This window comes from Coturnix japonica, chromosome 11 (genome assembly GCF_001577835.2).
Source record: "Coturnix japonica isolate 7356 chromosome 11, Coturnix japonica 2.1, whole genome shotgun sequence".
NCBI lineage: Eukaryota > Metazoa > Chordata > Aves > Galliformes > Phasianidae > Coturnix > Coturnix japonica.
In genome coordinates this window covers 13,548,579-13,573,384 of record NC_029526.1, presented here as the reverse complement: position 1 = coordinate 13,573,384, position 24,806 = coordinate 13,548,579, and the positions used below count along the sequence as shown (strand labels likewise).

Here is a 24,806-nt window from a genome sequence, read left to right as displayed (position 1 = left end):
TGTAGGTGTCCTAGAAATGTACTTCTAGGTCAGTCCTTGAAGGTTTTCTTGGGTTTCATCATGAAATGATAAATCGGATTCATGGTGATGAATGATTGCGGAGATTGCTTATTGCAGCAGCTTCCACTGCCCTGGTTTGTGCCAGTAAAAATAGTTGTAAGTTTCATTGCTCTTTTAAGCAGCCTGCTGTATGCCTGCTTTGTTTGAAAAGGCAGAAGTCCATGAATAGCTTTATCCTATCTAATAGAAGATCGTGTATAATGTTGGTCTGTGGCTGCTGCTTACCATATTCATTCTGATTATGTAAAAATGAAAACCACTGCATTGAAATGAAGTTTCAATGTTTTTATTCAAAGCAGCTTCTCACAATGTATAAATACTGCATATTAACACACATGAAAAATACAACTTCTAAGGCACCCAGAAATGTGTCCATACACTAGTTACAGGACCATCAACAAATAAATTGTGTACAATTTGATCTAGACAGTCAATATTTGATATATCAGAAGATACAAGTCCCTCAGTACTGTACCAGTTTCAGAAAATATTTACAACACTGTGATATAGGGGTGCCTGTACCCTTATAATATTATAATATGTACTCATCATTACAAATATTAGAAACTGTTTTAGTCTGTTCCATGGCGTTCTGACAAAATAACTTAAGGGTCTAATTTGGGGAGTTCTACAATTAATTACTTGTGCAAGTTGTGAAAATAAATTTACATTGACATAATTTGTGAATTTTTGGTTCTTTGCTTCATCTCAGAGGTTTGGTAATAAGCCTTACCAATAGACATGCCATCCTAGCTGAACATCACTCCTTTCCCAATCGGTCAGTGGACACGTCTTTTCCCCTTACACTTGACATAGATGAGAATGCAGTGTTTGTAGCAGAAAGAGACTATTTGATCTTCAGTACAAACGTCATGTGAGTTCATTGGCTGCGGAACTAACGCTTGGTTAGAATAATGCAGTTCTTTGGTCCTTTGTTTTTATGGAAGGCATAATATTTTTATTCTCTAAAAATTGAAGTCCTGTCTGTGAGTAAGCAAGCTAGTGAATGACTTTCAGTGTAGTATTTAAAGTAGCAGTAAAGAGATTTAATATGGCTTAAAACATACGGTTAATTGGGCGGACACAGATAACACATCTAGGATACCGAGTACCCAAATGTACTATGATTAAGATTGTCTATAAGTCTCTTATGTAAACTTCTTTAGTGTCTCCTAAAGAGTGGTGGCTTTAGCCAGATTTGACTTTTATAGACCCAGCCACACAAAGCCTGAGATTAAACTACTGTGGTTGGGAGCTCAAATGCACGGTTTATATATAACAAAGCCCATGCTGACAAGTCCATGTATGTTGTTCGAAAGAAACAACCCGTATTATCCTTTTCACAAGAAAAACTTAAGGCCCTGTACTCTGATTTGCTAACTTTCTTACAGCAATTAGTTGGGGAAGTCCTTAGTACTACATAAGCCATTATGTAGCTTTAAAGATTTCTTGTACCTAATGGTAAGGCTTATTCACAAATGCAATACATTTATAAATTACATTTAAAACTTTAAAGGCTGGCAAAATAATTAAAAAAACAAACAAACAAACAAAAAACAAACCAACAAAATGAAACAAACCCCAAACAAAATTGTCTGTTCATCCCTAATGTTAAAAGAGCCTTTTTTTTTTTTTCTAATTAAAAACTATTGGCACAAAACCATTATATTATAGATTAAAAGAACAGTTAATAGTAGTGAAAAAGATTGCCTAAAACGCATACCCTAACCTACCACAGAAATATAAAAGTTTATATTCTGAAAATATATACTGTATTAAAGTTTGTAAGCTTATTCATTTAAACAGAAATGTACTGAAATAGTAAACTGAGCAACACTTATCTACAGCAAAAATATACATGCAGGACAACACAAAATAAATTGCTTACCTTTAATATCTACAAATGCAAAACTGTAGATTTTTAAAGATTGTACAAAACAATTTACACAAGAATAAAATAACATACTTAACAACAAATTGCATTTATCATCTTAAATACTGTGAATATTAGTACAGGTACCCGGACTAATATGTACAGTACATCGAAATGTCTGGATACCTCGTAAGGACAGAGCGAATCAATTCTGATCTTTAAATACTGGAAAAGAAGCTTTAGACATTATTATTATTCTTTTCTTGAAGGGAAAATAGATTTCACAAAAACTAGACTGTAACTGTATAGATACGAGTAATTAAAAATGTTAACTATGGTTAGCACTTGCTTTAATGGAAAAATAATTGTAGAAAATGTATTTCAACTATTCCTTTGTTGTAAAAAAAGGTAAGCTGCGGATATTTGGAAACTCAGATGAAATGATGCAGTTTAAAGGTCTAACAGCTTATCACTCTTCTTCGTTTGAAAATCTCATATAGAAAGCACGCCTTCACATTGCTGAGCAATTCCTCTATACTTATCTACAAAAACCAAGCACAGTATCGAAATAAACTTCCTAATATCTTATTGACACGTGACTAGGAGTTATGGCTCTCTGGATGGGAGGAAAGGAAATAAAGGAAATTGAGGAATCGTGGTATTTTCATTGCTTATAGAAGGTTTATTATTTTGTTAAAGTTCTGTAGTCATCCGCTGGAGGCCTGATTGTGCAAACAAACACTTGTGAGTGCGAGTGGTTCTCACTTGGGTAACCCCCCATCTGGTGCAGTGCGGGTGACTCCGTGCACAGACTGCACAGCAGGAGTTGTTGGTTTTGAGGGGATTTCTTGCAACACGAAATCAGGCTTATTAGAAGCCTTGTCTTTTTAATGAAGAACTTCCACTAGAACATCTGCCTTTAGGGTGATCATCTCCTTAAAACTCGGTGGTACAATTAGGCCATAGAAACAGTGCTTCTAATTAGTTGTGGAACAAGAAATGTTATAGAAATGTGTTGAAGGGTTGTTGTAATCACCTGTTAGATCACTTTGCAAAGGCTTTGTGGAACCCTTTGTGGAAAGGCTGCGAGGGAGGAATCCTCCCTGCCTTGTTTGCAGAGGTTTAAACCATGAGCTCAAGGATGGAGAGCAAGTGCACAAACTGCAAAACAAAACTATGTGCAAAGCTTCTGCTTCAAGAGGCGGTAATTTGGGCACGCTAAAATGGCAGCTGGAGTCACAGAGCATGCTTAAGTCATTTCCATATTAATTGCCTTACTAGCGGGAAAGAAACGAGGTCGATCCAGTGTTCAGAAGTCAGTCAGTGTCACTGAAAAGTACTAGGATCACATTCTGGAATAGCAGATTGGACTGTTGTTATGTGTGGACTGCTTTATGGATAGCCGTACATTCTGGGGGCCAGATGGTAGGGGTGGCCAGATGTGGAGGGCCGGGAAAAGCAACCCGAAACTTCTCCCTCCGCTTAGCTCAATGCCTAGCACCTTGTATAAACTGTTGGCCCGCGCCCAAAGGCCTCCAGAGCAGAAATTATCTCACACCTGAGGAATCAGGCAACTAGACTAAGGCTCGTAAGGGTTTGCTTCCAGACTTCAGACCAACAAGGGATGTTTAAACCTGAAGAACAGTAAGGTGCCATGGAGTGGCACCGCTCACCCTGTCACTCACATCCAGCTAACAGGACAATCGTAAACTTAAATAAAGCTTCTTGTTGGCAAGCCCTTCAGTGCTCCTCCAGAAGGCAGGAAGTGAAGAGGGACTTAGGGGGGATCTCATTCAGAATCCACTTTTTTTTTCCCCTCAACTGTGGCAAATGAATTTGTTCCATATATTTTTATACATTTTTACACATACATGAGCGTGCACGTGGCTGTTTCTTTTAGTGCCCACAGCATACTATGTGTTTTCTATATATTCTTTGTTTTTTTACATAATTTGCTGCTAAAAGTGTGTTCGCATTCCCACATGATGCCATCGATTCAGTCAAGGGAAGTATGAAAATAAGATCTGTGATCAATAGACAGCTGAATATGAACACAAAATAAATAAGTTAAATAAATTCAACAAAGGAAAAAAAAAAATCCTAGTAGTTTTGGTAGAACTAACTTTACATATTATACATATAAATTACCAGATTTTTCCATTACACTGTTAGAACTTAGCAAAGGAAAAAAAAAATAATTAAAGCATTTCCAAAGTATGGTGTTTGGGTCTACAGAATATTGCGCCGACCCAGTTTTTAGATGGAGCCCTCTGTGTCAGCCCAAATGCGTTGCAAGAGTAGGAATAAGTTAAGGAGGACAGACAAAAAAGATCCTTACAGATGGTGTGCCTTACTGGGCCTCAGTGGTGCTTCTCAGCACATGGAATGTACGTTTTTGTCTGGATGATCACGTGAAGGATGCAGCCCTCTGTAGATAATGTGTGCACTGAAGAAGCCTGCCTACGTCTTGGTTACACGAAATCAAACCAGCTACAGGCAGCGTGTAGCTCACAAGGAAATCGACACAACCATATGCAGTAGGATACACTGTCACAAACTCCTCAATGATGCATTGCCTCTGCTTTTCAAACACAGGTGATGTTTGACTCTGTTCACAACTGGAGCGTTTGCCACTTAAGTTGGGCTAAGACATCAGACTTCGTAAATCTTGTCTTGCAAGTAGCTGAATAACGAATCCAGTCCTTTGGAGGAACTCCACAGCTGTTTCAACATCTGACACTCTTTCTCATTCACATCTTCAAGTCCAGATTTCAGGAAGCTCCGCATGAGGCATTTGGACTCTTCCAATACCTAAAGCCAAAATATTATTATATTATAAATAGAAATGGGCCTCTACTGCACATACTTTAAAGTTTATTTTCTTCAATGCTTATATAAGTGAAGTATTTAAGGACAGAAGGGTGTTAAGTGAAAAAGCACTCCCTGTCTGTGTTCTGGAGGTTAATTTGCCTAGCATAATATAAGCAGTCATCTGAAATAATATTTCTATAATTCAGTGAAATGACACTAATTGCAAATAGTGGGCCCTGCACTTGTTTTCCCAGTGAACAAATATCCACAGTGAATTTGGATGAGCTCATCACGTTCACTATTTCTTTGGCTTCAGCCTGATTTGCATTGAGGATCTCAGGGAATACATCTGTTATTTGACTCTCATCCTTGTCCACAGGTTCACTCCAGCCTTTCCAGCAGGACTCAGGTGAGGATTTTATTGGCAGCCAGTAATGGTGAAGGAAGGAAGATTTCATAGCAAGGCCAAGAGGTTTTCTCGACTCATAATGCATGTTACATCAGCTTGATCAAATAAGCTTATGCTGCATTTGCAGGGTTTTCATTCTGGATGTCTTTGGTGAGATCTAATCTGTGCTTCATTTAATTAAAAACCTCCCGCATCTCTACCTTCTCTTTTACAACAGATCGTTTACATGGAACAGAGGGATGTTAAGACAGATTTAGGCACGGGAAGTACTAAAAGAAACTGCAGCAATATGCACTCCTGTTAGTAGAGCTTTGCTGCAGCCTGTATCACCTTGTCGTGATACTCAGTGACCAGACTGAGGTCAGATCCCTCTGTGTCTGAACCTCCTTCACAGTAGATGTTAGCTGGCACCATGCTGCACTGCACAGGACATTTTGCAGAATCAGGAGCTGTGCAGGTGCAGAAAATAAGGCAGAGTCAGATGAAACGTAGGCCAGGACAATGCAAAAGGCAGATTTATTTTCTTACTGGCACAGCAGGGATTTCCTAGTATAGATGCACAGCTTTGGACTGTTCTGCCTTCGTGAAAGAAACCTTTGCTGAAATTCCTTTTCAGAATCTGTGGCAGGGTGGTTCTAGTCATAGACTGAATGTGGAGATGGGAAAGTGAAACAAACCTCCCTGCTCTGAAAAGTGGGAGACTCCATGAGTCTGCTGATCCCGATCCAGATTTTGTATTGCTAGACTGTTCTGCAGGCATGGCTGTGGAAGCTGAGGACCTGCTTTCTGATGTGATGAGCCTTGGGAGCACACCTTACCTCTACAAAGTGCCATTCAACCACAAAGCAGAGTGATTCCTTACCACTGCACTGCAGGATGCCATTTCTTTCACTCGGAGCATCACTTCTTGGCTAAATGTTGTTGGCCAAAATACTTGTGACACCAGTCCTCTGCTGCAGGCTTCTTGTGCTGTCAGCTTTCTCCCACAGAACAACATCTCGTTTGCCTGTGAAACCAAAAGATCAACTTGAGATCTTGGATCGTAATTCTCCTGATCTTGTTTTTCTTTTTTTCCCCCCCATACTTGCCTGCTATTTTCAAAATTAAGTTTACAAGTGCTCTGCTGTATCTTTCCATATTGCAAAATACTTTAAAAGGAGTTTTGGTAGCTATTTAAGGATTGTGCAGGTGGCCTGAGCACAGCATGGGTTTCGCTTAGGAGAAATGTGCTGGCGTGAGTGATGAGTCTGTATTGCTGATTTTACAAGAGCAACTGTCAATAATGCAACGTTAACGTGCCAAGAGTATGGAATACTTTGTGGGGCAAATTCTGCTTTGTTATCCTGATAAAAATGAAGCAACTTTACTGGAATTACTATGGATCACCTTTAGAGCAGTAGAGAACAGCATCCAGCTGTGTTACTGCACAGTCCTCACACAACACAGACCAGAACTCTGCAACATCATTCTGCTGGAGCATTTCTTCTCTTTTCTACCATGATCTTGACAATCTTTTCTCACCCGTGTGAGTCTTTCCTGAATACAGGTGGGCGGAATTCATTGAATTCAGAGAAATAAGAAATTGGTGGGAATTAGATGAACTTTCCATGGATTACATTTCTATTTATGACAGTACAGAGAAAGTTGTTTTCTGGTTTACATTTTAAAGAGAGAAAGAAGAGCGTGACTTGAACAAAGGTTCTTCAGCAATACGAAGTGGAAAACCTTACCAGTGCAACACCCAGAATTTGTGGGAATGTGTATGATGAGCAGCCAGCTGGGGTGAGTCGGATTGTTGCATATGGTGTCTGAAACCATGCCTTCTCACTTGCCCAAACGATATCACATAGTGGTAAAATGGAAGCTCCTAACCCAAGAGCAGGGCCGTTGATAGCAACCACAATTGGCTTCTTAAATTGAATAAAAGCTTTTACAAAATCCCTAAAATAAAAAAAATAAAAGAAAGATCTTGAATACAGAAGCATCACTTAGAAAAAAATCCCAAGCTTAAAAGTATTTAATCTGAAAACAAATCAGAACCACAGGTGAACTCAATAAATGCCATGGCCCAGTTTTATGAGATCAGAATTGAAAGATATTTTCTACTTCACGCACACAAATTTTATCTCCTATTTAATTATTTAATCTTTTATTGTTCCAGGGATATTAATAAGTTTTGCATGTGTTGTATATGAACTGAATAACTGGGATGCAGTGACTATGATACTTTTTGCAGAATGGTTTGGTTAGGGTTAGTTGTGGGCCAATAACTCACTTGTTGGTACACGTGGTGCTTCTCAGTTTGTTCCAGAATGGCTAGTATGAATTCTGATGATCTGGTTTGGCTAACTTGATAAACATAATATAGTGTGAAAGATGGGAGGCTCGTATGTGTATTGTTGGGTATTTATGTTTTCAAAAATCTTAAGATCTTATGTGGAAGGTTTCTGTGAGTCCCATCAACGGGCTGGGAGACAGCAGCTGTTCGTGGCACCCCAGATAGAAGAACAAGATCCACAAAGGGGAATCAGAGAGAGAACAATAGACTTTTTTGGGGAGGAGAAGAGTAAGGCTGGTGATCTGTTGGGTCCTTGTTGCAAACAACGTAGGCAAGGATATAACAAGTAGCTACCCTTTGCCCGCCTACAACTGAAAATGGGAGGCAATGGGATCTAACAGGGAAGTTGATGTAATTTGATTCAATTGGGTGAATGAACTGGAACATGTTAAATTCTGTGCAATGAGGAGATATTTTAAATAAGTTGCCTTCCAAGAACTCTAGAATGACATCTGTTGAACAGAATAACCTATACACTACTTAGGGGAAAAAAAGGACTATAATTGCAGACAGATTATGGGCTCTACCAGCCCGTGTACAGCAGTTTATGAAGGCAAATCAGATGCTCAATTACTTGAGAAAAGAGACATACATAAATGAAGCTGAAAACAAGAGAGGTGATTCTGTTCCAGCCCCGGGTATTTATTAGATCCACAGTGCATTAATGCTGACTGATCTTAGGAAAGAACGTTGCTTTTTGTCAGATGTGCCTTTCAGTGAGTTGCAGCTCTCTGACTGAGGTCATGAAGACCTTGACTTGTGCATCTGAGAACAGGAGGTGTGACTTCCAGGTTAGAGACCCGATTTGGCAGGCAGTAAAAAACATGCTGAAGAGAAGTATTTTGTTGGAGCGAAGCGCAAGGGCATGAGCTGTATTTTAAATGGAAACTGTGAGTCTGAAGTCACTCAGTGGTGTTCAAAGAACGAGGCTGTCTAGTAAAGAGTTCTTTTTTGACTATGAGAAAACAGAAAGACATGGGAATAAAACAGAAGATCAGAAGAAAGACCAATAGAGTGAAATAAGGAATGCAGTTTTTCTGCATTCAAAATAATTTCATTCAAGAGGATGGCAGAGCTGAGGAGAGCTGTGGTTCATTTTTGTTTGTAGAAACAATGCTGTTCCTTTGTCTCATCATGGCTTGTTTATGGTCTTGTTTATGCTTGGGTAATGACTGTAGGTTGCTGCACCTGATTAATTCCAGAATTTTGTGAACCTTCAGAGTCAATATTGCAAATAGGGCTGAGTACACTTCGGAAACAGGGATGTGACGATAGGCAGAAATAAACAGTGTGGATAAGTAATGGCAGCTGATCTGAGGACCGCGTGGAAGCAGGAGAAAACTTGTGGAAAGAAGCTGGAAGTGTGTGGTACAAGTGGGACCTGAAAGTGAATATGGAAGAACAGCTGGTAGTGTGGGGAGGAAATGGCAGATGATGGGTAGCAGAAACAAAGCAGAGTGCATTCATGAAGGGGAAGGAATGAAGGAAATGTGAAGTCTTCACGTAAGTGAACAAGGAAGGAAGGACTGGAGATGATAGGGAAAAAGTGGAGCAGAACATTGACATTCAGACACTGTCACAGGGGCAGGCTGAGCAACAGTATGGCACAACAGGAGGGCATGGAGAGAAAGGCTGAAATATTGGCAGGGGGAACAAATGCCTGAATTTGATCTACAGAAGCTGCAATGTCCAGTGCCCCACGTGTCTGTGCTCACTGTTCAGCATGCTGCATGTTTCAGTGAGTTCTCTGTCCCCAGAGCCTGGCATGTTCCCATGTCTCCAAACCACATATTCACACACGTAGTTGCAGGGCTGGAAGATCCTTCTTTCAATTCAAGGCAGTCTTTGAAAAGAACCGAAAGATGTAATTCTTGTTTGACAGCAGAAGCGAGGTTTGAAGACAGGAATAAGTATCACATACAGAAGGTTTGTGCTTTTGCTAGTGGAGATCTGGAAAGCAGATGATCAAGCACACTCTGGGATACTTGGTGTTGTTGCATTGCTGTAGTTAGAACTCATAGGGACATCAAAGGCTGTAGAGAAGTTAGGCAAGTAAAGTCATTCTTCTGTTTCTTCTGACTGCACACAGGACGTCATGTGTCAGGTCACACAGTGATGCCTGACTGGTGGTGCAACGAGAGAGGCTGCTACTGGAAATGCATTAATGCAAGTCTTGTGGGTGCAGGGCTCTCTGGCCATGCATTGCTGCAGCACAGTCCATCTGTCTACCTTGCCCCTGCTTCAGGTGTGCAGTGCCAGGCATGTCTGGCTGGTGCAGTATGCAGAGAAGCTGCAGTCTTGACATGAGCTGAAAGCTCAAAGGCTACGGATGAGGACAGGGCCCAAATAAAGCACTCATATGAGATGAGATCTGGTGCGTATTAAAACTTTAGTTTTAATTTGTGATCAGTACATGAGATCTGTAGTTTAGCAAGTGGAAACACATGGTAATGAGGATTTTAATTTGATTTTGCTAGAAGCGTACCGGTCTAATTTGATGTAGAGCAGTGGAGGCAGAGTTGCATTAATGTATTTGAGGACATCCTAACCACTGAGAAAGCAAAGTGTACATTTGTACTCCTCCGATTATGGTATATTTTCCATGAGTTCAGTCCTTTGTTCATAGAAAGCACAGACAGTGCTGAGTGGAAAAAGTTGTGCATTGTTTCCAGAGGTACAATAAAAATCTGTTTCCAGTGGGCCCGAAGCTGACATTCTTGATGAGGAGAAGAGCATTGTACGAGTACTTCCAGAGCATTGGGTGAGCCCAGGGGTAGAAAAACAGCCTTGCAGTTTGGATTATAGTCGTTAAGATGTAGAACTGGTAGTATGCCTGTATATTAAATGTGTGCAGATAAATGTGTACATATATAACGATAGCATCTACACAATATTTGCATAAATATTATTAAATTTGTCTGTTTTCAGGGAGTGTGAGTGTGTCTGTGCTATCCGACAAGAAGAGCAACTTTCTTCCCTCTAGTTGTTTTTTGGGTTTTTTTTTTCTTTGCTTCACATTTAAAGAAATCCCTTCAAAGAGATTTTGTTGTGAAGATGTCACTGAGTGATATTCAGGCATAGAGTCTTAAAAACTGGTTGCGATTTCTCATATTTTAAGAAGTACATTTTAATTCTTTCAGAACATTTGCTACTTTGAGACTTTCAGAAGTATTAAACTGAGAATCCAAACTGATCTGCATTAGTTGTAACCAAGAAAGTTGGCAGTTAACACATCATGCAACAACTGCACTTAATCTTGTGTTATACATCCCAAATAGAGGTCTGTTGTAAAACAAACACTTCAGAATTCCTTCAGAATTCATAAAGCTCTCAGAATTACAGTATTTGTAGGGAGTAAAAAATGAAAGGACCAAACCCTCCGCTGGTACAGACTGGTGGAACACCATTGACTTCAGTGGAGTAATGTTGGTTTATACTGGAGGATCTGCCAAATCTGTACAAAGAATACCTTGTGGATAATGTGAGTCGTTGGTGATGTATTGTGCGGATTGATTTGTAGACTGCATGTCATAAGCTCCGAATTTCTATTGAGGTAATGTGATATGTATATAAGGAAAGTCACTTTTTAGTTATGAAAATAAAGCTACATTTGCATATATATTAAGTAATTTAAGAAAAAGAATGGAGACCCTTCTAATAAGGTTCTGAAATACAGTGGAAGACTGTTTCAACAGCATACGACTAAGCCATGGATTCCCATTTGTACTGAAATTCATTAAAATGACGAACATTCAAACAAGTAAAATATCTGCCTTTCAGGAACCACTTTACAAAATGAAGCAATAGTTAATTTGGAAAAACAACAACAAAGTTGTATTTAAATCTGGAGGATTAATTTGAAGTATTAAGTACAGAGAAGTGGAATAAAATAAATCCCTATGGATAGTTAGCACTGGAATAAGTGTGCTGTCTTTTGTAATAAGCAAAGGTCCAAGGTTTTCACTAAACAAATTTGCAGGACTATAATTAGAATGCAATCAACACTTAAATATACAACATTTTTGGACCTGATAAATATCTTTATAATCACACACTGCATTTCATAATTTAGAGATCATAGGTAAGCTTGGGTCACCTTATAGCTTCTGCAATCCTAGTGCTTTCCTTTCTTCTGTCATTGGATAACCTGCCAATTAAATATGAGTAATCTAGGCCACTACAGAATACACTTCCCACTGCGCTGAGAAGTAAGAGTTTACTGTCATCAGCTGATGCATTGCACAATGCTCTCCGAACTTCCTTCATGATCTGTGGATAAAGAAAAGTAAACAATTCGACATGCATGCCGTTGCAATATCATTTCCCTACTTTTACAAACCTTATTGATTTTGAGAGACTTTAAATTTTGGGCACTATTAATACTTACATCCATTATATATATATATATAGATAGATAGATTTGCATAATTTTAATAGAATGATAACACTGAGAGTTTACAAAATATTTGATCTTTGGAAGTGCTTTGTAGATGCTTATTAATTCAAAGAGCTTTTAGGATTTGGCTATTCTCTGCTTGTCCTGTGGGAAATTGAAGCTAACTTACAGTATTTGATTGAAATTTAATAATTTCAAATATCACTTTTTTTTTTGTTGTTTTGTTTTCATAGTTTATATTCAGTGAACATCACCGTATCCTCTGTAACACGATTAACACAACAACAGCCTATAAACCTCACCCAGCTGTAAATAAGATCTGTAAACCCCACTTTTTTTTCAGTTCTTCAGCTGCTTTGGTTTATATTGCATGAATCAGAGCAAGGTAGGATAAGAGGACATTACATACATTGACATGACAAATATATTATTCATTTTCCTGTGGTCAGTGATATTGTTACAGTCTACAAAAGTTAAAGCAAAAAAGCCACTAGGGAGAGAGACGTTTTTACACTCTGATTTGGAACTGGATCGAGCTATTAATCGCATCATAAATCAAACTAATCAAAGTCTGTGCAGAATGGAGCTGCTGTTATTGTAAGGAAATAGTCCTTCATCTGAGTACAACTGTTTTCCTAATGATTTTTAGAGGGAAATATTATTTCATAAAATCCTGGTGGGCAACTACTTGTCACAATTCAGCACTGTTTGGAAGCTGTAATCGATGTAAGCAATCTGAGCTTCCCTTCTGCACTGAGCTGCTCTTCACACTTGAATAGGGCCATCGTTTCACCTGGTGTGACATGTCCTGCCCTTACACACACTCATGTGTCAAAGTACCTCCTTTACACAGGGCCCAGCTGACTCAATCTTGTCTTGTTTGTGCTGAAAGTTCTGCTCAGGGTTGATGCATTTTGTAAAAAACAGCAAAATGTGGTTGGGGATCAAATATAGTTTCTACATAAGAGAAAAATAAGACTGTTCACTCATAATTAGTTTCATTCACTACTTTCTGTTTCCAAAAACTTCTTACTCTGAAGTGCTACATTTAAGATATGCCCCTAAACCCAGAAGAGACGTTCAGGGGAGACCCTCCTGCTCCTCTCTACAACTCAAATAGAGGAGCAGTGGCACAGCTGCCCAGGGACGTGCTCTTTCTTAGGGAAGATGTATAAGTAATGTCCGAGAATAACAGTCAAACATTTTTATATACAACAAGGAGTTTTGCTTTAAATATGATGCCACAAAATGATACTCCATTCAGCAAGTTTCTCTTCTGCATGCCTTCTCCCAGTGACATTTGCTTATGTTCCATCTCTTTGATGTTCCCACTGCTGTCCTTCAAGCACATCATTACCATGGCAAGCCTGTCTCTTTCTTACCTTTCCTCTCATTGATTTGGATGGCAAAAGCCATCTAAAAGTTCACCTATCAACATTAGGAGCAGAGGCTGTACAGCCAGCTGTTGAGGAGACAACACTCTGCTATTGCTCTTTTTTCAGTGTTTTGGAAAGTGATATTAAAGGTCTATTATTAGGAATTGATTTCTGGGATATAGTGGAAAATGAGAAGGCACTGATAATATTCTGGGTTGTGCTGCTGAGCAGGACTGGAAATTTATTTCCAATGCTCCATTACATTCTAGCAAAAGAAAACAGCATTAGAAAACAGAAATAAACCCCAAATGTAGCAGTGTTTGTTTTAGATCTCCAAAAGATTTGGGGGGGAGAGGGCAGATATCTGTAAGCTTGTTAACTTCATTATTAAAAGGTATTCAGAAGCTCACTGAAATATAGCGACTCCCTCAATCCTTTGCCCGTGTGGACCAAAGTCCACCTGGTTATCTTTGTCACTCAGCCTATTTACATCCACCCTGCTGTCTGCTGTGGCTCCAAATACCTTCAGCATTGCTGTTCAGTAGTGTGTGCATGCGTATTTCCCTACAGGTGTTTATATGATTATAGCAAAGCTACTAACAATAAAATAAGATAAGATAGGTTGTTTTTAGGGTTACGGAATTATGTATTAAACTGTATTATTCAGTATTTAATTTTTGGCTTAGAACCTGCTGTCTGTGTTTAAGTATGAATTTCCATTTAACACAGCAAGGAATTCAACACATGTAGATATCCTATGTAGCTTTTGTTACACTTATCAGATTCCCTGTGCTTTTTGCCATGGTTCTTAATCCTTCCATCGTTTTGGTATAGCAATGGGATTTTTCCCATTTGCTTTTATTTTCAGTAATAGACCAGATATAAAACAACTATTAGCAGGGCTCCTCAGCAGTATCCTCAAGTACAGAAAATTATTAATATAAACATGATTATTAATAATCACACTATTTCATTTTTATTAGTATTCAGAGTAAACAATAATTATAATTATTTATATTAATGGTTTAAATGATTCCAATTCCTTACATTACATCAATACACCGATAATTCTTAATATAAACTTTAAATTATTCTCAAGCTTCCTTAAATTAGCTTTTTTTTTTTTTAATGGTCTTTTAGGCAGTGTTCAGTTGTGGGGCTGAATTTCTATTTGCATTTATTTTACGAACGTTTCTGAGGCAGCATTTAGAAAACAACATGGGCCCAAATCTATCAAGTTCCAAATTTAGAGCAGTCCTAATGCTTCACTTACTGTTTTATTGGAGCCCAGGTATACAATAAAATTATCACTCCCTTAAAAGCTGCTTGTTTTTTTAATCCAGTCAAGAAAACAAGTTGGTTAGTCCTTTAATAGGACCTTGTACTCCAAAATAAACATTAAATGTTTAAAGATTTCATTAAACTTCCCAAAGCTTATTTCAATGCCTTTCACGGGACAGAGGAAGTTTTAAAAGGTGTTTGGTGCCCTTTCCGTTCGATATTGCTTACATTCTGGGGAAATCAGGAAGCTTGGAACTTATCGCCTTCATTACACAAAGTATCTTGAACAGAGGTCTCTTGTTCATACAAACAGGAATGCAAGTTTAAAAGGGGAACTTCTCCGAACCGCTCAGGATTTACTACTGATTTCTTTAAAGGTAAATGTTTTGTAAATATTGTAGTAAAGCGAAAGTTTAAAGCCATTCAGTTGTGTTAGAGCCTCCACCATTTTTTTACATATGGATGCCTTTTGTTACTGCCTCTTTATGCAAACAGATCTGAGTCTGTTCTGTTTGACAGATAAAGGAGCTATGAACCTGGGAGTAAGGACTGGCCACTGGAATAATCTCTCTGTGTATGAGAGCAAAAATGCAAAATACAGCCACATTTTATCTTTTATTTCCCCTTAAGTTGTAAGTAAGGAGAAGTGAAAGCAAGCCAGTGCTCCAAAATGCACCTGGTAGAACTTTCAGCCCTTTAATTCTTATGGCTGGAAACTTGAAACCTGACTGTTGTATGTGAAGTAGTTCTTGCATCAGTCTTGGATATGATCATTAGCTGCTAGGGTATGTTTTGCTTTTAATTCAGCCAAGTATCAACTCTATATCAATAGTATAAGGTGAAAAAAACAGTGGGTGGATCCATTTAATATTAAGTTTGAAACAGAACTTGGATCCTCACAACGCGCTGTTACAGCAGCAGCGACATCAATGGAGAATGCACTTCAGAAGCAGCAAAAGGCCTCTGAGAGAAAATGTGCTACAGTGTGCTACTGGAAATGGCAATGATGAAATGCTTTGTGTATCTGTTTCAGAAATGGACTTTAAAAGTAGCAAGCCTAAGACACTGCAGTAAACAAAGAAGCCATGTCATTTTGTGACACTGGCATGGAAGCTTTAGAAGGTCTTAAAATGTAAGAAAGGATTTGGACAGTCCCTGAACATTTGGTAGAAAAAACTCAACTCCTGTAGTGGCACCGAACCAACTTCAGTTGGTGTAAATAGCGCTGGAAGAGCATCGGCACATTTTGTGCTGCAGTCACCCACACGGAACCACAGGTGTGCTGCCGTTACCAAAATGTGTGATGAAAATGCAGGCAGCCTTTTCTAAGCTGCTTTTGATTTTGTAGCGTGAATTGGCTTCGTGGCCATAAGTGCATGTGATAATTTCGTTGTGTAGGAAAAGGTCTGATTTTGAGTCAGCTTTGACATGCAGAACGCTGTGCCGTAATCCTAAATATCTTAGTTACTTTAATTAAATTGGCATAAATGCTGGAGGGCAGGGGATGAACAAAACGATTAGATTTCATGGGAAGGTTTCACTAAAACACAAAGGGAAGCAGGGGTGTTTAAGAGCGAGAGTGATTTTGTATGAGGTTAATTTTATAATGACTGTGGGCAGTACACACCTTTTTTTTCTCTGCCATGGATGGCTGAGAACTGCCAGCCCATGATGTGAACCACAGCAAGGAAACCCACTCTCAGTGAATTAACCATTTTGGATTTGGCAAACGTGATTTACGGAGTTTCTGATCAAACTTAATCTTAGCGTTTCTTATGTTTGTGGGGGTTCCGTGTTTGAGCCTTTTTGTTATTCAGGGTTCACAAAGAGGTGTCACAACTAAAATGGTTGTTAACTTCCTTGAACTACTCTGTCAGTTCGTCTTAACTGTGGCTATAGGGGACAGTCTGTAGGACAAGGCACTCAACATGTTCCTCCTGTCACTGTCTTGATTTTGTTTTGCTGAAATAGCCAATATTGGAAGTGCTGGGTTTCGTGGTGTGAGTGCTCACGGGCTGCTCTCTGGATGGAGGCCAAAGGAGCAGTCTCACGTTTGCCAGCAAGCGGCCGTCAGAGGGGAACAACTTCCAATTGCTCTCAGCCTGGATGGGTTTTAAACAGACAATCTAAATGTGGAGAGCTCATTAAAAGCTTGATTAATTCTTGACCATCCAGCGTCTGGTCACTAATGTAGCTTTCTGAAATGTATTTTCTCATTTTTAAGTGAAGTTGTGTAGAAATAGCTCAATGCGGTGACGCAAGAAGAGGTGCTAATCATTTATCCTCATATGGAGGTGGGCCCCTGACATATTGAATGCTGTTGAAGAATGAAACAGGTTGGTCTGGCAGACCTGAAGAGCTCGAGTTCATTCACTGGTTAGTGCATCTGAACACTGCTGATGTGGAACTGCACAGCCAGCAATATGAAGATAAGTCTATTCAGCCTGAGCAGAGCAAACCCTTGATTTTGTGCCTTTTTTCAGGCCCTTGGGCTCTTCCTTTAAATTACCTGCAGTGTTAATTAGTGGCAATTAATACACGGATGGAATGATGGATTTGATGCAATCATCTAATGTGTTTTAAGGAACTAGAATTAAAAGCAGGTGTTTGGTGTTCTGGGTTAATTACTGAGATAGTCTTTTTAAACATTAGTTTAAAAACTAAGAGTGATAAATGTTGGTACCAACATTTTAAACGATTTAAGTTCTTGGTATTAACGCCCATGTGTTTGTGTGCATCTGGGAAGGTGGAGTCAATTCTAGGGCCCATCATGCCTGCCGGTGATTCTATCTGAAGCTCGCTGTAAGTCAATTCATTTACAATTTACTCAGTTTCTTACTGAACAAAAATAATTCCTAAAAGTTGCAGATTATGTTTGCCTCAAATTGTGCTCACACTTAATGTTCAGCTGTTGTATGGAGGTGTCTGGTGGACAAAAAAGGGCAGCTTGGGGAGGAGTCTGCAGGATGCTTGGACAGCCAAACTGGTGACGGGAGGCAGCTCCTAAGGCTTCTCCTTGAATATATGGCATCTTTTCCATCAGGCCATTACTGCCTTCATGGAACAGGATCTAGCATGTTGTCTGCTCTCCAGGACATGCATCTTGCTGCAGGCATTTTTTTACACTCCTTTTGTTCTGACATAGGAAGTGTTTCCCACGACATCGCTGCCCACTGAGCAGAGATCATGAGGAATGGAGACAATAGCTCCTCAGCCCTTCCTGTGACTGTTGTATGTACTTCAGAAGTACAAGCTAGAAGTCTGACCCTAAGTGTGTCATGTTGTGAAACTAGGGAATTAATTAGTACCGTTTATATATCGAACATCTTTATGCAATTCAGCTGGGAACAGAGCCCTTAATTGGCAAAGATTTCATAAATAAAGATTCATAAAGTGATTTAGAAAACAAGCAATTAGGGATCAAGGTATACTTCTACAATTACTGTTTCAGAGTATAGCCTCAAATACCTCCCTGTGCAACAACTGGAGCACTATTTACATTAGTATGAGAAAGACTAGATTTCACTAAAGATGGCATTTATCAGTAACTTCAGCATGGGAGATCTCCTGCATACAACTCCATGCTGGAAATGCAGGCTGTCTTTCCTTTCCTTAGCTCTGTTTTTCAGTTTCAGACATGTCAATTCAAAAATAATTTCCATCGCATTCTTTTGCATAGAAATCCCAAGCATGAAAAAGTTAGATATATCTGAGCTCCATACTTTCTTTTCTAAGATAATCAATTAGGATAAAAATACTTAAAATAAAATGCAGTGTTTCCAAGATAACCCACACCTTAGGATGGCTTTCTTTGGCTTCTATGGCTACGTGCTTACCTCTGGGGTCAGTGCATTGTTATCTGAAGTCTGACTCGACAGCAAAATATGTGTGAAACCATCTTCTTTCCGCACCACAATGTCCCTGAACCGGCAGTTACTTTCATTTTGACGCACGCTGTATCTTAGTCTCTTATCGAAGACATAATCTTTTTCCCCATCTAGTTTCCTTTTCACAGTGCTGTGTAGATTCAAGCTTCCATTGGCCAGAGAAGAACCTTTCAGATGGAAATAATCGAAACATAATTATGCCTATACCTTCAAAGAAATTGACTCACACTTTTTATTAGCTCAAACATAACATGGCATTTTACAATAGCCTCTATATGATAAATGTGGTAAATCAAGAGTATGCCTATCTCATCAAATGTGGGCTCAAGCCATCCTTATTATTCCTTCAAGCTTTACACTTCAACTTTCCTTTATCAGACAAGCATTAGCTCAAGTGAATTATAGCATGTAGGCCTGGTACTCCATATGGCATTCAGTTCTGCTTTGAAGATGAAAGCAGTTATATCATGGTCCTTCTTATCACTTTGGGATGATCACTGAATTTTGTACAAAATTCTACTTCAGCTTTGGATGAAACTTGACAAGTTTTGTCCATATCCCATCTTTCAAAGCTATACTTTCTTCCTTTCATGGTGACCAGAAGTCATTACAACATGGTAATTTTAACACAAGTTGTCTCTTGAGGAGCATCTCTATGTGACAGTGAGAGAGGAGAGTTCTCACTGAGCAGACAGGTACCTCACCTGGGATTCTTCTCCCTGCCCATTTGGTTAGCGTTAGAAGTTGCAGTTGGCCATCACTGCTGTGACCCCAAGCTTTTCCTTAATACGTTTTACAATCACAGTAAGCTGACTTTCACCTAACAGATATGATGTTAATATTGGTCTGTGTATGCTGAAAGGATTAATGCTGATGCTATTTTGGAAGGTATCCAGTGCTGGGAAAAAAATGGAACCATGAAAAGAAAGATAAAGCTCCTCTTTACACACAAATGATTCTGCCTTACACTCTGTGTGACCTATATGCTATTATCTTGCTCATCCTTACAGTTTCGTAGTTGATGTGAAATGCCCATGTATATACTGCAGTTAAAAAGAAGTTAAAAAGGCATAGGGATGAGTGAACATGAAGTGGATGATGCCTTGTGTTGAAGGTTAAGCCACACCAATTTCAAACACAGACGCTAAGAGAATGGCAGAAGATTAATTTGCACAGGTGATCCAGTTCAACCAAAAGCAACATAGAAATATTTTCTTTCATATTTTTATGTTGCATTCTTCTTTGCTTGAGTAATGTATTCCGTTTGTAAATGAAATATATGATGTGGGAAATCATACATTTAATCATGGTATTTTAACTGTAACTGGGGTAATGCAAGATCTAAATTAAATATGAGAGGAACATAGGTGGGGAAGTGTCATTTCCAAGGATGGATGATTAATAGAACAACATACAGTGACTAAACTGTCTCATTGTAGACATTGCATCCCTATAATCTTGCTGAATCTGATAAACTGGACAAAACGATCAACAAAATCCAAAGACAAAAAACAAGTGAAATCAGGCCCATTTAGAAGGGCAGTTGCGTGGATGTGATGGAGCTTCTGAAGGCTTGTTGTAAGGCATCCAGATGCCTTTGTGAGAGGTTTAATAGTTAGCACCTCCTGAATGCACACAAAGGTAAACGGTACCTTTGCATGCCAAGATGAAAAATGACTGTGACAAGGGAAGAAAGAGGCCGTCACCAAGTAATCTGTCATGCATGCGAAATAAATTAAGGAAGTCACAAATTAACTAAGGAAGCTTTAGGTACTTCTAAATGTGGTTTACCAGCTTAGGAGGGACTACATGATGCGTAGACTAAGTACAGAAAGTAAGTAGAAAATAACCCTTCCTGTAGTGGGAGTTTAATTGAATTATTACTTTGTGTTTAACCACTAGTATGAGTTGGGAAGGTACCTAAACATATATTTAGAAGTTTCAATATATTTTAAGAGAAATTAAGATATTCCCAGACCACTGGTGCCGTTTCCAAGGATGGCAATGAAGGATGCTATTTAAGGAGACATCCCAAGCTTGGCCATTCTCTGTAGTCCTTGCCCCTGTTATTGTCCCTACATATCATACAGGAACATGAGAAGATTCATCCTTCGTGTTTCCTTCAGTATTTGCTTGCGGACCTTTTCATGTATTTCTCTAATCCCTTTTTGAGCCTGTTGATGCTGCCTGTCTCCACAGCCTCCTGTGGTCTGACTTTGAGAAGTTTAGTAACCACTGTAGAGAGGAGAATTTTCTTTCATCTGTGCTTTAATCTGATGATCCACCAGTTTCCGTAAGTAGCCCCGAGTTCTGCTGTTGAGGGATTTAGGAAATGACAGTTCTGTATTTATTTCACTGGAGGCATTAATGATTTTGTAAACTTTGATCATATCCCTTCTCCCCACACTGAAAACCCTTTTAGTCTTGTAATCCACTTCGCCACTTCAGTCGCCAGTCCCTGTGCCTTGTCTAGGCCATCTACTTCCACTGCCATCAAAGGAGAGGAAATGTACCGATATTACTGTTGCTGCTGTTGGTACTAGAAGGTGCCTGAAGAATCCAGACTGAGTCTGGGCCTCTGTTGTACTAAGCACTGCAGAAAACAGATTAGAAGTTTAGAATCTAAGAAGATAAGGTAGACAGGGAACATGAAAGGAGAGAGCTGGTTCACCTTGTAGGCTCAATAGTACTAATACTGGTGCGAGGGAAGGGATGGGAATAATGGTGTTGTGGCAAGAAGGTCTGGACTGCTCCTTTTATTAGCAGCATGCGTTTATCTTAAATGAAAAGGAGCCATGCATTTCATTTTTGTAGGTGAAATAAAACATGTTCCTTTATTCTCACTGGTGGAAGTGCTTGGTATTCCTGTCAGCCCAACAGCCTTCCTCTGTCTCTTTCCTGTCTTTCTTGTGGGTAATGGTTAATACTGTACATACTTTAAAAAAGCATTCTGGTGATAATTTACTAATAATTTCAGACTTCTCCAGCTAAGGGAGCATCTGTAAGATATCTAAAAGCAATGAGTTTTTATCCAAACTGAGAAAGCAAGCAGATTTGGCCGTCTTTTGCTGCCAGTACATCTCCAGAATAAATAAAACTGAACAAGCTATAAAAACAAGAGGAAGCAATGACTAAGTTCATAGAGAATATTTAAATCAAGGGCACCATGAGACTACAAAGATTTCTGTAGTGGAGAAAAACAGTGGTTAGTGATACATGACAAGCAGAAATTCTTCAGCAGATGGTACAGAAATAGAGCAATGTAGAAAAGGAAAGAGAAAATTAAAAGGGGATGTTTCTTGATGCTGTCAAGAAACCTGACAAAACAATCACTTGCAATTACAATGTAAGGAGTGAAACAGCAACGTGATAACAGAAGACAACAAATGTCATCAGAAAGAATGCTTTTGTTAGCTCCTGGGAGCAGCAGTGGATGTTCTCCTGCAGAGGTTTTCAGCATTTTCCAATTTGCAGACCCTTAAATAACTGCCAATAAAGATGACACTGCTCTCTTTACGAAGGGAAGTGTAGATGTCAGGAGAGAGGTTTTGATATAAAAGGGCTCTCCCAACTTCAGCATATGAGAGTGCCCTCCCTCTGTGATGCTGTATATAGGATTCTGTACATATGCTTTCATCTCTCTGGCTAAAATTGCTTATTTGTGAGAGTTTTATCAATTAAGCAGGAAACAATTAACCTTACCCATGTAGATGTATATACATACCAAACATTTTAATCTCTAGAACAACTAAAAACTTCTAAATATATTTTCAGTGCGCTCATCCACTTAGCAATGAGAGGAGGCTGACATTCATTTGTGCTTCACATAGGCAAACTCAAACCAGACACAGATGTCGGCTTGGTAGGATGCTGCCCAGGAGCTGTGGATTCCGGGAGCCAAACCCATGCCCTCCCAGCTCTGTCTCTGCATTGCATTTAGTGCCAGGAGCCCTGTGAGTGCCAGTGGGGCACGCCGGGCTTTTGACTTCCAGACTCTGTGGCAGACAGCCTGAAACCTCTGGCACAGCTGGCTGCCCCCGAGCTGGAGGTGGGAGCCCCGCCAAGCAGGCGGCCACAGAACTGCAGGGCTCGGGGGACAAAGCGTGGGGACCTTGGCTTGAATTTGGAGAAAGTTTTGAAACCCAAGATGTTGGTTAGAAAACTTCTGTTGTTTGACACATGGGCATTTTTTTCTCTCAAACTTTCTTTGTAATTTGTAAAATTTCAGGCTAATTTTAGTGTGACGTCTTCTCCACAGTGATTCTCGCTGGGCACGCGGCAGCGTCACACTGGCATCTACTGTGAGTGTGAATACTGGGGGAGGTCAGTAAATTGTGGTACATGGTGGAATGCCAGATTCTGTGATTTTCAAATGATGCAAAATCCTGTATCAGGAAACATGATTTCTCAAGTTTATAGGGCAGCATTAAGAAAAAAGTCTGGTGTTTTTCTTTAGGGCCTATTTCATTAGTTGCTGCTCTGACTTTGGGAGCCTCATCTCTCCTCTTTGTAATTTTCCCCACTGTGCGTGTGCTGAGGATCACAGAACAAGGCTGGAGGGATTTCCGACTGTGGTGTTGCTGGTGGGTATGGTTTTCTTAGAGGAGGACTGATTGGGAGTCACAGATCTCCTGCCTCAAGGAAGACGAGCAATGCAAGAGCTGCATGCATCAGCCATGAGGCCAGGAGCCCCAGCACGGCCAAACCCAGGGCTGCTCCAGCACTGCAGCTTGTTTGACCTTCTTTAGTTCTTTGTTAACAAACAAGAAATCTGCATATGGGAATCAATGCTGTGAAAAGCTGCATCTTGTAATAGATCTTCCTCAGTGAATAACATAAATGATCTGCAGTGAGGTATCTAAGACTTCTTGGAGAAGCATCATCTGGGCTACGTACACGTTTACAACTTCCTATATATGCTGTGTATCTTTAACAAGGTAGCTGATGTCTGCATTGCAAGACCCCAGCCATTCTAAGATGTAATTATTAAGACTGGGCAAGGCGGCTCAGCTTCCCAAAGCAAGAAGTGTTTCTAAGGCTGCTGGTAGAGTGAAAAATGGAAAGTTGGGTGAAATAATTTATGTTGACTTCTGAAAAGTTTTTGGCAGGGCGATTCACAAGAAGCTGTTAAGGAAATGAGTGCTATCATGGGCTATGGAAAGTGGCTAATAAAAATAAATAATTGGAACAAATGGTTACTTTTCATCATGTCAAGTGATTAGTAGTGGCTGCCCCAAGGACCTGCAGAAGGATTAATTTATTTAATGTAGGTATTAATGAACTGAGAAGAGAAGTATGAGAGGAAATTTTGAAGAGAATACCAAATAAGTAGAGTAAATACTACGAAAGATTTTGAAGAGCTCCAGTGAGTCATAACAAAAAGGTGAATTGGCAGCAGTAAAGCAGATTAAACGCATAATGAAAGGAATCATACATATAGCTGTGCTCTAAATTAACTGCGACTGGAAGGGAAAAATAACTAAGAGCAACTGTGTATCACTCAATGAAAACCTTTATGCAGTGTGTAAGAGCAGAAAAAAATAATACTCAAAATATTGTTTTGCCACTATATCAGTAAGCAGTAGGAAATCATTTGGAACAGCTCCTGCTGCTTTTAAAAGGTATTTGAAAAAACACACACACCAAAGGCAAAGGTCAAAAAATAAGCCCTTGAAAGCAACAAAATATAGAAATACAGCCAGCAATCAAAAAGTTGATCTAATAGAATGTTGTGTATGGAAGTTTCTGCTACAAAGCATCATCTTTGTTGCGAGTTTGATAGGCTGAAGAAAAGATAGGACCTACCTAGATAATGAGAAGCTATACAGCATTGCATTAAACTTTGTAATACTTCACAGATAACGTAAGGTTATGTTCTCTGATGGTTTATTATTTGTGAATTAAGCCAGTCAGTAACTATGGGGATTAGAAATGAACTTTTCTTATAGTCAAATCATCCTGTTCACCTTAAGGCTGTCTGTATCTTCCACTTAAGAATGTCTTGTGAATTCTGATGTTTCTTATCAGTGCCAAAGGTGAGTCTGGAAAGTCTGAGTATTCGTCAATACTGAAGAGCATTAGTCCTGAAGAACTTGTACTCAGACACACTTACCAGGATATGTTAGCGAGAGTGGTATTAATTATGTCATAAAATTATTCTGATCTTTGTAGACCATTGGGTCTGTGCACATACAACCCATCAGTGACTTGGCACTTGATAATATGTACAAACATAATTTCAGGGTTAGGCATACCTCAGCTGCCATTCCTACTACACACCTCATCATCACGTCCTCGTAAGAACTTTACACTGCAGTGCCATGCAATGAAGCCCACGCTGCTTTGCCTCACTCCATAGAAAAGAGGAGGAGATAA

The 24,806-nt window shown here is 39.4% G+C and overlaps 1 protein-coding gene across 1 annotated transcript in view; it reads right to left on the bottom strand.

The window, feature by feature from the left end:
* Positions 1-329: 329 nt before the first annotated feature.
* CDYL2 (chromodomain Y like 2) overlaps positions 330-24,806 on the bottom strand; it is a 52,356-nt gene continuing 27,879 nt past the window's right edge. Inside the window, exons 3-7 of the mRNA XM_015874117.2 lie at positions 18,381-18,598; positions 11,588-11,760; positions 6,884-7,094; positions 6,016-6,159; positions 330-4,744 (exon numbers count right to left, since the gene is read on the bottom strand). Of these exons, the coding sequence (XP_015729603.1) occupies positions 4,586-4,744; positions 6,016-6,159; positions 6,884-7,094; positions 11,588-11,760; positions 18,381-18,598 (905 nt within the window). The 3' untranslated portion in view covers positions 330-4,585. The remainder of the gene's footprint in view (positions 4,745-6,015; positions 6,160-6,883; positions 7,095-11,587; positions 11,761-18,380; positions 18,599-24,806) is intronic.